General features: G+C 36.6%; 1 protein-coding gene across 2 annotated transcripts in view; it reads left to right on the forward strand.

The window, feature by feature from the left end:
- The window catches only part of ZNF644 (zinc finger protein 644), a 108,499-nt gene that overhangs the window by 34,458 nt on the left and 60,421 nt on the right, over nt 1-13,620 (forward strand). Inside the window, exon 2 of one of the 2 annotated variants that reach the window (XM_045291874.1) lies at nt 483-543. In XM_045291874.1, the coding sequence (XP_045147809.1) occupies nt 500-543 (44 nt within the window). In that variant the 5' untranslated portion in view covers nt 483-499. Of the gene's footprint in view, nt 1-482; nt 544-1,167; nt 1,226-13,620 lie in introns of those variants that run through there. The other variant, XM_045291875.1, reaches the window with a different exon arrangement.

A 13,620-nucleotide genomic window follows, 5' to 3' on the forward strand; every position in this document is an offset into this window, starting at 1 on the left:
ATCCATGAGCATGGAATATTCTTCCATTTGTTGAGGTCTCCCCATCCTTACTTTTTACAAGACAAATTGGTGTGTCTTTTTAGCTGTCCTTGGTACTTTCAGTACTCTTTGCTGGAACCTTAATTCAACTGAATGGATTCTTCTTTCTTATTTACGGTTTAACTTCCACATGCATATGAAGTGTTCGAAAATATCATGGCTTGATATTAAAGTAGGTTGTAATTTTTTAGGAAGTGAATTAGAAAGTATAAGCTTCTTACTTACCGGTTTTCCATCCTAAAGTATAAATAAATAACTAAAAGGTACTTAGCAATATTTTCTGTTGCTAAAATTATGTTTTAGTTGAACCCTTTTTCAGATAGATTTTACATCTAGAAAATAATTTAATTTGTAGTTTCAACTTGAAATACAGTATTATAGATGTACTTATTTTCTCTTGTGACAAATTAAATGATGGTCATTTAAATGTGTTCTTTTTTCAGGTTTGATATAATTTTGGATGAAATTATTCTTACAGCCAGATGTTAATAAAACAGAATCTAAGTAAGTAGACTATTACTGTGTTCAATGTTTATTAAAATAACAAAGTACATTGTGTGTATATGTGTGTTTTTCAATGCCGTAAAGCCTATACTAATGAGTTTTTAAATAAAACTTAAAATATGGGTAATTGACTTTTGACACACTTGGTACAGAAGATTTGGTGGTAGTCAAAACACAGCTATCAAATAATGAGGATATTCTTCGTTGTTGTTTTTTTAATCATTTTATCGGGGGCTCGTGCAACTATGATCACAATCCATATATACATCCATTGTGTCAAGGACATTTGTACATTGTGGCCCTCATCATTTTCAAAACATTTGCTATTTACTTGAGCCCTTCGTATCTGATCCTCATTTTTTCCCTCCCTCCCCATTCCCCCCTTTCCTTATGAACCCTTGATGATTTATAAATTATTACTATTTTATCATATCTTACACTGCCCGACGTCTCCCTTCACCCACTTTTCTGTTGTCCATCCCCCAGGGAGAAGGTTATATGTAGTTTTATTTATTTGAGTTTAACCAAAATATGCACATTTTCAAGAAATACTCTAACCTGCTAGAAAACGAAGAGGTGCCATGTAACCGACCAGCTGAAAATAAGTGCAGGAAGAGTGAGTGTGGTTTCCTCAGTGTTCTCTTCTTACGCAGTCACGGTGCTCCATTAACAAAGCCCTTGTGTAAGTGCACTAAATTTGCCAAAAGGTGATTTTTTTCTGTTAAAATAGTGCTCAGCATTGTTTTTTAAAAAAAGTTTTGATGTTTTTCTTGTGGGCATCTTTGCCAAATGACTTTTCTAATGTACGGTTCTGATAAGCTTTAATTTACAAAAGTGTTGACTTTTAGAACATGGAATTATGACTATTTGCTTTTAGTCTGCTATGCCAAAGAATGCTTTTTAAATAACATAAGCTGTTGAAATATGAAAACACATGTACTATTTGTTGGCTATAGTATATGGCTTCAGGGCACTATAATTATTTGACAAGGACTTTGATAAAGCTGCTGTTAATTTGTTTTTTTCTGAAATCTAACCAGATATTTCAGCTGACAAAATCTTGCTGTTTTAAAAAAAAACAAAACATAGAATGAGAGGTATGTAGTCAATAATGTGCATCTCTGTCAGTCACAATCAAATTTAGGCATACTTGGAACCAGAGCTCTCCTTTTATTAATATTAAACAGTAATAGTACTGTTTTTTGTGGTCAAATCCATTTTGGCTTACTAGTGACCCTATAGTACAGAGTAGAACTGCCCTATAAAGTTTCCTTGTCTGTAATGTTTTTGAGAGTCTTTTCTCCCGTCGAGCCACTTGTCGATTTGAACCACTGAACTTTTGGTTAGCAATTGAGCATTTTAACTAATGTGCCACCAGGGTTCCTTAAAGTGCTGCTGCTGCTACTACTACTACTGCTAACAACAATTTGAAGAATAGTAATTACACTCTAAATTGTGTTAAGAATTTTGCACACTGATAGGTCTCTATAGTACTCCCTATGAGGTAGGCATTACTGTGTAGAAAAATCTTAATATTTTTGGTTCATAGTGGATTGTTCCTTTTCCCTTTGGAAGAGTACTTTATTTTCACAGTTTATATACAATATTTGCTCTTAAAGTTCCTAAAGGTGAAACTTCTGTTTTGTAAGGTCTTAAAAGAGACTTTGTTACTGGTTGAATATATAAGGTTTTGTTTGTTTTCATATGTAATTTATTGTCATTGCTAATGGCCATCAGCTGAGAGTTATAGTGATCTTATATGTAGCAAAAGGAAGCATTTCCTAGCTTGGTGGCATAGTAGGTTACACACTGGGCTGCTAACTCCAAGGTCAGCTGTTCGGAACCACCAGCCACTCTATGGGAGAGAGATATGGCTTTACAGTCTTACAAACCCACAGGGGCAGCTTTACTTGGCTCTGTATGGTTACTGTCAAACAGAATCGGTTCAATGGCAGTGAGTTTGTGTACCATCGTGGGTTGCTAACCATAATGTCAGGAGCTCAAAACTACCAGTCATCCCTAGTGTTGATATATGTTAACAAAAATTCAATCCAATTGGATGGTGCTTTCTATTCCCATAAAGAATTACCATCTCGGAAACTCACAGCGTTCTACCTCGTCCTATAAGGTTGCTATGAGTTGGCATAGACATGCTGACAGTGAGTGAGTTTGTTTGTTTTGGTCTGATGATCATTTGTATATTTAAATCCATTGTTAATGCTATTGTGTCTGTCCACCTCATTGAAGGTTTTTGTCTTTACTGACCTTTTATCAGACATTTAGCAATTGGTTTTAGCTCATGACCTATACAAAATAAGAACTGAAGTCTTGTCAACCTTGCTTCCCTGGAGCATTCTGGTTATGAATGTTTACATATGGTAAAATGCATAAAATTTAAAGAATAGATCTGAATATTTTAACATATATGTTCACATTTGTAACCACCATCAAAGATGCACAACATTGTTATTATCCTAGAAATCTCCTTTCCAATCCTTTTTCCTTGAGGCAAGTATCTTTTATTATTAGCTAAATATTATTAGCATAGCTTTGCTTTTTCTCGAAATTCATATACATAACCTTGAATGGTGTTCACTTTTTGAATCCGGCATTTTTCATGTAGCATTCTGTTTTGAGGTTCAACCATGTTGTAACTGTGTCAGTAGTTCATTACTATTACTGAGTAATACTCCATTATATGCACATACCATAAGATTGTTTGTCCACTGAACAATAGTTTTATTAGAGTCTATAAGTCTTTGGCTTCACCTGCCACCTCTTCTGCTTTTCGTCCTTTACTTGCCCCTTTTAAAGTTTCCTGTCACATACAGAATGAAATGTAAGTTCTGTAGCATGGCATACAGTTAGTTATCTTAATGTAGTTATGGTAAACTGCCTAGGAATATCTGAGTAAACCAACTGTGATGTTTCATGCTCTTTAGATTTAGCCCTTTGCTTGTGTTATCAATCTCCTGTGCCTTCCATTGTCTTTGCTCCTGGTTGTCAAGCATTACCTTGGCCTCTAATCCAGGCCTGTGCATACCCTGCGATACGTCTTCACTCGACTGTGTGAGCTCTTTGAAGGCAGCACAATCCCAGATACTTTATGTACTCTGAATATTTGTTAACGTATATCAACAAACAATTCCTTTCCCTCAGATGAATTAACACAGCATTCAGAATGCTTGTTGGAATGTATGAAAAAGCCAAGAGTTCTTTCCATTGCAGTATTGTATTATTTTTTAAAGATAAATAAAATTTCAACCAAATATGTCTCAATCCAATTGGAGTACAGGTAGTCCCTGATTACAGGCAGTCCCATATTTAACACGAGGTTCTCTTCTGACTATTTCATCTCAAGTTGGTTCTGTCCTAAGTTTTGAATTCCTCATATTTCTTCCATTATTACTGCCTTTATTATCAGTATCTTTGTAAATCGGATCTTTGTCACAGGAGATGGGAAATGTTACTTATAAAGTTATAAATATATTTTAATTCATTTATGCAGTATTTGAGGCGCCCTCCCAAAAAAACCCAAACCAACCAACCAATCAACCAAACAAACAAACAAAATGGAAAAAGCTTGTGGGATGCATTTTTCCCACTACGCAAGCAGAGCATCAAACAACTAAACTAGCTCTTGAGTTACTGCCCTCAGTGGCATCGCTTGGAAAAGTTCTCTCTGGTCACAGCAACTTTTTTGGTGAAAGCAGTTTCGCTTGAACCCCGTTTTTTGTGATGGCCAATTTAAGAGAACAGCGTGTGGCTGTGAAATTTTGTTTCCTGCTTGGGAAAAATGCCACAGAAACTGTTGTGATGTTGAACACAGCTTACAAGGACGGCAGTATGGGAAAAACGCAAGTGTATGAATGGTTTTCTCCTTTCCAAAAAGGTGAAATGTTGGTTGATGACAAATCTCATTCTGGACATCCATCAATTTTCTGAATGGGTAAAAATGTTGAAAATTCATGCACTTGTGCTCAAAGACCTACGAAGGACCATTGAAGAAATGGGCAAGTTTTCTAGACTATCTTTGACCTTGCTTCAGCACATTTTAACAGAAGACTTGGGAATGAGAAGGGTCACTGTAAAATTTGTGCCTCGGATTCTGACTGATCAGGAAAAAGAGCGTTGACTGGAAACATGGTGTGCTTTGAGAAAACAGCTCTGAAGCAACCCAAATTTTCCCCCCAAGGTGATTAACTGTTGACAAGACATGGTGCTATTTTTACAACCCTGAAAGCACATCGTTCAAGCCTTTGGAGGACACCATTGACACCTCCCCCATAAAAAGCTGTGAAATCAAAAGATCAAGATGGTGCTCATTTGTTTTTGTTTGTTTGTTTTTATCTGAGGGGGATAGTGCATTTGGAGTTCCATCCATCAGGTCAGACTATTAATCAGGCTTTCTATTTAGAAGTCCTGAAAAGATTGCATAACAATGTGCAACAAAAAAAAGAGGCCTGATTTGAAGCAGATGAGGGACTGGTTTTGCCACCATGATAATGCACCTGCTCACGCAGCCATCTATCCGCCCATTTTTGGCAAAAACAGCAAGTATGTCCCACATACCATACTCACCTGACCTTGCTCAGTGCAACTTCTTTTTGTTTCTGTGAATGAAAAGGGACATGAAAGGACAGCGATTGTAGAAGAGGTTAAAAAAAAAAAAAGAAACGAAGGAGGGGCTGTCAGCCATCCAAACAGATAGGCTTGAAAAATGTCTCCAAGAATGGAATCACAGACTTGACAAATGTATTAAGCATACTGTACTGTAAATGTGATACGGTTATTTTGTAAAAAAAATTTAAACACATAACTTTAGGGAAACCTTTTTTTTGGGGGGATACCCTTTCATATATTACTAATGATAAGATTTTGTTTTTCCTTTTAAAGATAGTTTTAAGGGCAATTCATCTTAACTCCAATAGCTCTTAAATCAGGCATTCCTCTAATACTCTTAACTCAGATCCAAAGACTGTCATTGGTGATACTGATACAATTTCCAAGTGAAGGAAGTAATCTGTGTGGTGGCCATTGGAGTACTCTATAAATGATCTTCTCTTGGTTAGTTTGTAGTAGTTACTCCTTTAAAGATTTTAAAAGATGGGTTATATTAAGTTAAATACAATATTAGGATGACAGGCTTCATCTGTAATAAGTGGAGGAAGCTTTCTTTTTAATTTCCCCGTGGGTAAAAACTGTTAATGGGAGAAAGCACCAGGCTTTGGGATTATGAAAGTTTTTGTTACTACAGGCTGGGGAGCTTGTTTTAATGAAAGATATTTTCAAAATTGTTTTATTATTACAGATCTGTAGTATACATATAAGCAATATGATTTATTAAGAATTTAAATGTTTATTGCTTCAAAGTAGTTTTTTTTAACTTGCCTTCTTATAGTTAAAATTTGGCTGGTTGGGTTGGCTATAGTAATCCCTTGGGAGAGTTTTATGCCTCCTGAAGCTTGTTTGTCCTGTAGCATGTCCAAAGCAAGAGAGATTTCTCCCCATTGGGATCAATTTGCTGTTGTTCCTTTCTACTGCCATAGAGATTGAGCAGAGCTGGACATTGACCACAGCTCGTATTGCTCCTGGCTTCCCACCAGGATTTTCTTAGATTCTTGCCAAATGCAGAATCTCAGATATTTCTTTTATTTCAACCTGGATATGAAGTCTGTTTAGATTTCTTGTTAAGATTTGAGGATCTAGAGAAATTTCACCTTAAGAATACTTATATGTCCTCCAAACATTTTCGACTAGTTGTTCTTGTCTGAGGCTCCTCGGTCTACCGTAATCTCAGACGCTCCTGTATTTTGCACGTCAGTATCTCATACAGCTACTGCTGACCATTTTCATCTTTCAGAATCCCGAATTTATGCTGCTGACACACTTATTCAATATGGTGATCTGATTTACTCTCTTATTTGCTTAATTTCCAAATTACATTTCACATGCTTTGGTTTCTTTAATGGCATTGTAGAAATGCTGTCCTATGTAGTGTGGAAAAGTTCTTGATTAATAAAATTATTTGATCGTAGTTCTGGATTAAATTGGACAGTATGCAGACATTTCATTTTATTGCACTCTGCAGATACTGATATATATTTTTAAACAAATTGAGGGTTTGTGGCAACCCTGCATGGAGCAAGTCTAATTTGTGCCATTTTCTCAGCAGCATGTGCTCACTTCTAGACTGTGTCATAACTTAGTAATTCTCACAAGATAGAAAGTTTTTTAGTAATGCTGTTGCATACTTTATAGGGTATTCAAGACAAAAACCAAAGTGACTGCCCTTGAGTCAAGTCTGACTTACAGCCACCCTGTAGGGCAGGGCAGAGCTCTACCGTTAGCTTCCAAGACTGTAACTCTTGGTGGGAGTAGAAAACCACCTCCTCTTTGTCCCTTAATATGCTGGTAAAGTAAATACCTTATACCAACTATTTTGAGTGCCTTATAGGAAGTATAGTTTTAGTCAACAGAGGTGAGTCATTTTTTTCTTTACATTTTGGTCCAATTTGCTCTTACACATATTAGCAGATGTGACTTTAATGAGAAATATGTTTTAAATGAACTGTTTCTTGACAATACAGTTGAGAAGGATCAAATATACAGGTATACTTTAGAGTTTGTGGGTTGAGTTCCATCAAAATAAATATTTCAATTAAATTTGAAAAAAAATTAAATTTGAGTTACAAATTTTGGAGTTTCTACTATATGTGAAAGTTTTTTTCACTATACTGTACCATATATGCATATTTCTTCTGTAATATACTGTATATTTGCATGTGTGTTGCCCTAGTGGTATAGTGGATTGAACTGCTAACCACAAGGTCAGCTACTTGAACTCATCAGTTCCTCTTTGGAAGAAAGATGGGTTGTTTGCTTACATAAAATGGCACATGAAGATTAAAGTCTCACAAACCCAAAGGAGCGGTTCTGCTCTGTCCTATAGGGTTGCTCTGAGCTGTAACTGATATGTTGTTGCTAATAGCTGCTAACCTCTTGCGCAGTGGACCAGAATATTGCCCATTTCTGCATCATCTAAATGATAGGTTGCGGATCTGCATGTTGTGACTCCATAGAGTTTCATTGGCCTAATTTTAGAAGTAGATCCCCAGGCTTTTAAACTGCGTTCTTGGTATGGAAGCTCTGTTGAAAACTACTCAGCTTCAAAAGCAACATGAAAGTTGGGATTTTGTTGTGCATCAGGTGCATTGACTGGTATTGAACCTGAGTCTCCTACATGTATAACCCTTTTCTTACTGATAGTTATTTGGGTTAATCTTTGGTAAATAAATATATCTAAAACCAACAATAATAACAAAGTAAAACAAAACCTCCATAGAAAAAAAAGCAGAAGATATTAAAAAGTAGAGCAAAGTTTCAAATGGGTCGAGAGAGATCATACAATAAAGTCTTAAATTTTAATCTAAAGACATCTGTAATTATTCACTTTTGAATGTATTCGGCATGATGCACTTTTGGTAGCACTGCAGGGATTCACATCCCTGATCCATGGTCAGAGGGGATTCACCAGGACCTTAATCCACATGTATTTCCCCTTCACTCTTTTTAAAAAGTGAAAGGAAGATCAACTGATAACACATTTAAACCTAACTGTATTTACCATAATCAGTACTCTCTGTCTGATAACAGGGCTATTCATATCCTTCTACTGTGGTCAGTGGGGATTCACCACAGGCTTAATCTGTGTTTGGGCCTGCAAATGGATTTTGGGCTTCCACTATTGTCTATAGCCTTCTGCAAACTAAGTGTAGAAGTTTAAGTTCACAATTTAAGATCTGATACAATATCCTCCTTTGAATTTGGGTTATATTATTTACAACCCTTGTATCATATAGGCTGGTGTGCTGCTTCCATGTGGCTTTATTTTATGCCTCTAGGTTTTTTCTTTTATAAGCAGTACTATAATAAATATGCTTGATTTTATGCATAGTGTTTGTATATAGGATAATTTTATAATAGTGAGTTGCTGAATCAAAAGATAGGTATACTTTAACTTCTGATATTTACTGTAAAATTGCAAATAGGTCTTACAATTTAATATTCTCATTGTTAGTTTATTGGCGTGTGTTTAAATAGTAAAATTAGCACTCCAAACGTGCTATTCTGGGCACACTATGTAGATGATTCAAAATGGTTCAACGTCTGACCTACCAGTGTAGGCTGTTGTACAGTACAACCTCTAGCAATACATTACAGTACAGTAACAATACATTAGGCTGTCGTGAATCCCTGATAATAGAATTGTTTACATTTATATAAAGAAGTTCAGTAAAGTATCCAAATCTGCTGTGCCCAGGCCGACTTTAAGGGTCCATGCTGTGAGACCTAAAGTTCTCATGAGGTTGTCTAAAGCAAACATGTGAGCAGGGCCTGTGGTGGTGCCCCGTGTGTTAAATGTGCCTGAGACAGGCTCAAGCATGTGTTCTTTATGGAGGAGCAGAAAATCGTTGTGAAGGCAAAAGCACAGAGTCAGAAAGCTATATAAAAACAAATGAAGCTTGCTTGAATAATAAATCAAATTTGGGGGGGCGGGGAGAACTCCAAACTTAATGCCGTTGAGTTGATTTCAACTCACAGTGACCTTTACAGGACAGGGTAGAGCTATCTGTATGGGCTTCTGAGAATATAAGTCTTTATGGGAGTAGGGAGCCTCATATTTCTCCCATTTAGCAGCTGGTGGATTTGAACTGATGACTGCTGTTACTAGTGACATCCTGCTAAATTGTCTCCCACTGCCATCAAGTTAATTTCAAGTCATAGCGACCCTGTATTGCAGTGTTTTGCAAAGTGGGCGATACTGCCCCTTGGTGCGGGAAAGGGACTAGAACAATCCAGGTGGTTACATACTTTAAACCTGGATTATGGACTGTAGCACAAATGATTTTCATTGCCATACCAGGGCGCTGAGGATTTTTCTTTTTCCCGAAAAGGGATAGAAGGCCAAATATGTTTCAGAATCTCCCGAGGGTGTAAATCTTCATGGGAGCAGTTTCTGAAGCTGTAAATCTTTATGAGAAAAGCCTCAATTTTCTACCATTGGGTTTGAACACCAATTTACCGGAGAGTCACAGTAGGGCTCTTAATAATGAAAAATGGTATTTATTTTATTGTTAGGTTCTTCAGACTTGAAATATCACCTGTGTCCTAGCTAACGCTCTACTGGAGAATGTGTAATTGGTAAAAACTTATCTTTACTAGTAAATCTATTAACTTACTTTCATGTTTTATGAGGGAGAAAAAGGAGCCCTTCTACTTTTGCAAAGAGTTACAGTCTCAGAAACCCACAGGCACAGTCCTACCCTGTCCTATAGGGTTGCTGTGAGTCAAAATGAAATTCATTTGATGGCAGTGAGTCTGGTTTTGGTCATGTTTGATATTCAAAGTTATTTAATATTGAATACTTGATTATTTGACTTAAAAATCCTTTCTTTTGTTATTAGAATAAATATTTCCTTGTGAAAGTTTTTATAGTTTGCTACAAAATAGCTATAACCCTAAACCCACTACTATCTAATTAATTTGGAATCATAGTGACTCTATCTAGAGTTTTCAAGGCTGTAGATCTTTATAGGAGCAATTAGCTCAGTTTTTCTTCTGTGAAGCTGCTGGTGGGTTTGAACCACTGATGTGGTTATAGTGCTCCTTAAACTAGCCACCAGTTCTCCTTAAACTAACTATATAACAGTCCATTACTGAGTATTAGATTAATAAAGTCTAAATTAATAGCAAGCTGCTGAAATATTTTTTATTTCTTGCCCTCAAGCAATAGGATATGTTCCTTTGTGATTGCTTTCCCCCCTTTTGGGTAACTTCCTCTAATTGTTGCTTTATAATTAAGCTACAATTTTTAGCTTAGGTCCAGTTTATTAACTTTAATTTTTAAAGTCTTTAATTCTCAAAAAAACCAAATTTTTAGATTCTGACCATTAGTGACCTTACGACAGGGTAAAACTGCCCTTGTGGGTTTCTAAGAGTAATTTGTTACGGGAGTAGAAAACCTTCTCTTTCTCCTACTCTAAAGATAACAAGAATAGAGGCATCACTCTGGGTGGGAGTGGGGTGGGTGGAACACTGTAAAAAAGAAAAAAACAAGCACTTTCTTAATCCTGTAAAATAACTCATTGAGAAACCATCATAGTAATGGTAAGGATTTTTCTCAGCTTTCTGTTTCTGGTCTTAAATTAGTAGTTTCTAGAATCTTTCTTTAAACTTGTGTTTGCTTTTTTCATAGCAGCCCAGCACGTAAACCATATTATCATGCCCTTTATCAAGTTTAGTGGTTCCCTTGTATTGCCTGTTTATTGAATGTTTCAAACTGGATTTGTCAAATGCTTTTTTATTTGTTAGCATTTTTTGAGATTGTCATGTGTTTGTTCACTTTTGTTATATTAAAATTTAGTGTATGTGTTGTTGAGTGCCATCAAGTTAGTGTGGACTCATCATGACCCTATGTGCAATAGAACAACACAACTGTCCAGTCTTGTGCCATCTCACAGTTGTTCTTATGTTTGAGCTCATTGTTGCAGCCACTGTGCCAGTCCATCTTATTTAGGGCCATGTTTTTTGCTGCCCCTTCTCTTTACCAAGCTTGATGTCTTCCCAGGAGCTAATCGCTTCTATGTGTCCCAAGTACTTGAGATGGAGTCTCGTCATCCTTGCTTCTCAGGAGCGTTCTGGTGGCTATACTTCTTCCGAGACAGATGTTTGTGCTTTTGGCAACCCATGGTACATGTAGTGTTCTTCGCCAGCACCATAATTTAAATGCATTGGCTCTTCTTTGGTCTTCTTTATTTTATGTCCAACTCTCACATACATTTGAAGCATTAAAAAAATACCATGATTTGGGTCAGGCACACTTTGCTCCTCAAAGTAACATTTCTTCTTTTTCAATATTTTAAGGAGTTTTTTTTTTTCTTTCAGGAGATATGCCCAATTCAGCCCCTCATTTTATCCTTTCCCTGCTGCTTCCAGCACTAATAAAAAATCAAAAAAAATCAAAAGAGCATTGATTGTGGATCCAAGCAAGAAGAAATCCTTGACAACTTCAGTCTTTTCTCTATATGATGATGTTGCCTATTGATTCATTTGTCAGGATTTTGGTTTTCTTTACGTTTTTTGATTTTGAATTATAATCCACACTAAAGGCTGCTGCAATCCTTGATCTTCATCAGCAAATGCTTTAAGTCCTCCTTTCAACAAGCAAGGGTTTTGTCCCCTGCAGATTGCAGGCTTGTAATCAACCTTCCTTCAATCCTGATGCTGCCCTCTTCATAAAATCCAGCTTCTCTGATGATTTGCTCAGCATATCGATTGAACAAGTATGGTGAGAAGATACCATCCCAACACTCAACCTTTCTTGATTTTAAACCATGCAGTGTTCTTTGGTTCGATTTACACAACTGCCTCTTGATTCCCTTACAGATTCCTCACAAACACAATTACGGCTTCTAGTATTTCTATTTCCTCAAGACTTTCCATAGTTTTTTTTATGACCCACACAGTTAAAGCCTTTGCGTCATCTATGAAACACAAGTTAACAGCTTTCTGGTATTTTTTGTATTCAGCCAAGATCCATCTGACATCAGCAGTGATAGCCCTTTGTGTCAGTTTGGGTTGACTAAAGAAACATGTCCAGTGACACTCATATGTGTGTAAGAAAGACCTTTATATCAAGAAAACATCCAGCTGAGTCCAACTCAAGTCCGTAAGTCTGATTCTGGGTCATAAGTCCTTCTTCAGACTCATGAAGCTACATGGCAGTGATGAAGACTGCAGGAATATCACTGGCCAGTGGATGCAAAGTCCCATGGGTCCAATGTTGGAGGCTCTGTTAATAATCAGGGGTCAGCCAACAGGAAGTTGAAGGCAGGGTGTGGGGGGGAGGTTCCCAGGGCCCTCCTTATCAAAAGGCCACACCCATAAGAATTCACCATTAGGCTGTGACCTGATTGGCAAGGTAATCTCTAACCCTAAAACTTTATATATCTTCAAGTTGGCATGAAATTCTATAGCGACCACACTCTTGTTCCATGTCCTTTCCTGAATCTTGCCTGAACCTCTGACAGCTCCCTGTCAAAGTATTGTTGCAACCATTGTTGGAAGATTTTACTTGAATATGATATTGATATTGCTTGTGATGTATACATTCTGTAGTGCATATTTCTTTGGAATGGGTATAAATGCATATTTCTTCCAGTTTTTGTCAAATAGCTGTCTTCTAAATTTCTTGAATGAATGAATGAATGAGTGAGTGCCAAGATGGCATGGACTAATTTTTATATATTTAACTGCCCTTGCATTCTTGACAAAAATCCCACTGGGTCTTGCTTTTATACTCCTTTTAATTTGATTTACCCCATTTGTCTATCAGTTTGTTATATGTTTTGCTAGTGTTTTGTTGAGCTTTCATATTATATTCTTAAGAAATAATCCATACTTTTATGCTTTGAGGAGCCCTGGTGGCCTAGTGGTGGTGGCTTTAGTGGTTACACGTTATGCTTTGAGGAGCCCTGGTGGCCTAGTGGTGGTGGCTTTAGTGGTTACACGTTGGACTACGATTCACATGGCTGGCAATTACCAGCATCTCCAAGGGAGAAAAACGGGCTTTTTACTCCTGTAAATGGATCATCATTGACTCAATGGCAGTGAAGTTCCTTCTTTGTGGAATGTGATTTTGATATGAGAAGAATGCTGTCCTCGGAATGAATTAGGAAGCATTCTTCGTATTTTTTAATATTTTTGTAAGTTTTTAAAGAATTAGTGTTTAATTCTTTCAGTGTTTAATAGAATCCAGTAGTGAAACTATCTGGCCCTGGGCTTTTCTTCTAGTAGATGTTCTTAATTACTAAGTTAATCTCTAGTTTTTATGAGTTCATTGAGTTTTTCTATTTATTTTCAGTCATTTCTAGTACATTGTGGGTTTCTAGAAATTTGCCCATTGCAACAATGTTATTGCTTTTTGGCATAAATTTAAAAAAATTTTTTATTTTATTTTAATGATATTTATTCATTTTCTTTCAGGATTTCCTGCAATTCATTAGTTTCTTCCCA

This window comes from Echinops telfairi, unplaced genomic scaffold (assembly GCF_000313985.2).
Source record: "Echinops telfairi isolate 266 unplaced genomic scaffold, ASM31398v2 ScPeMD7_443;HRSCAF=831, whole genome shotgun sequence".
NCBI lineage: Eukaryota > Metazoa > Chordata > Mammalia > Afrosoricida > Tenrecidae > Echinops > Echinops telfairi.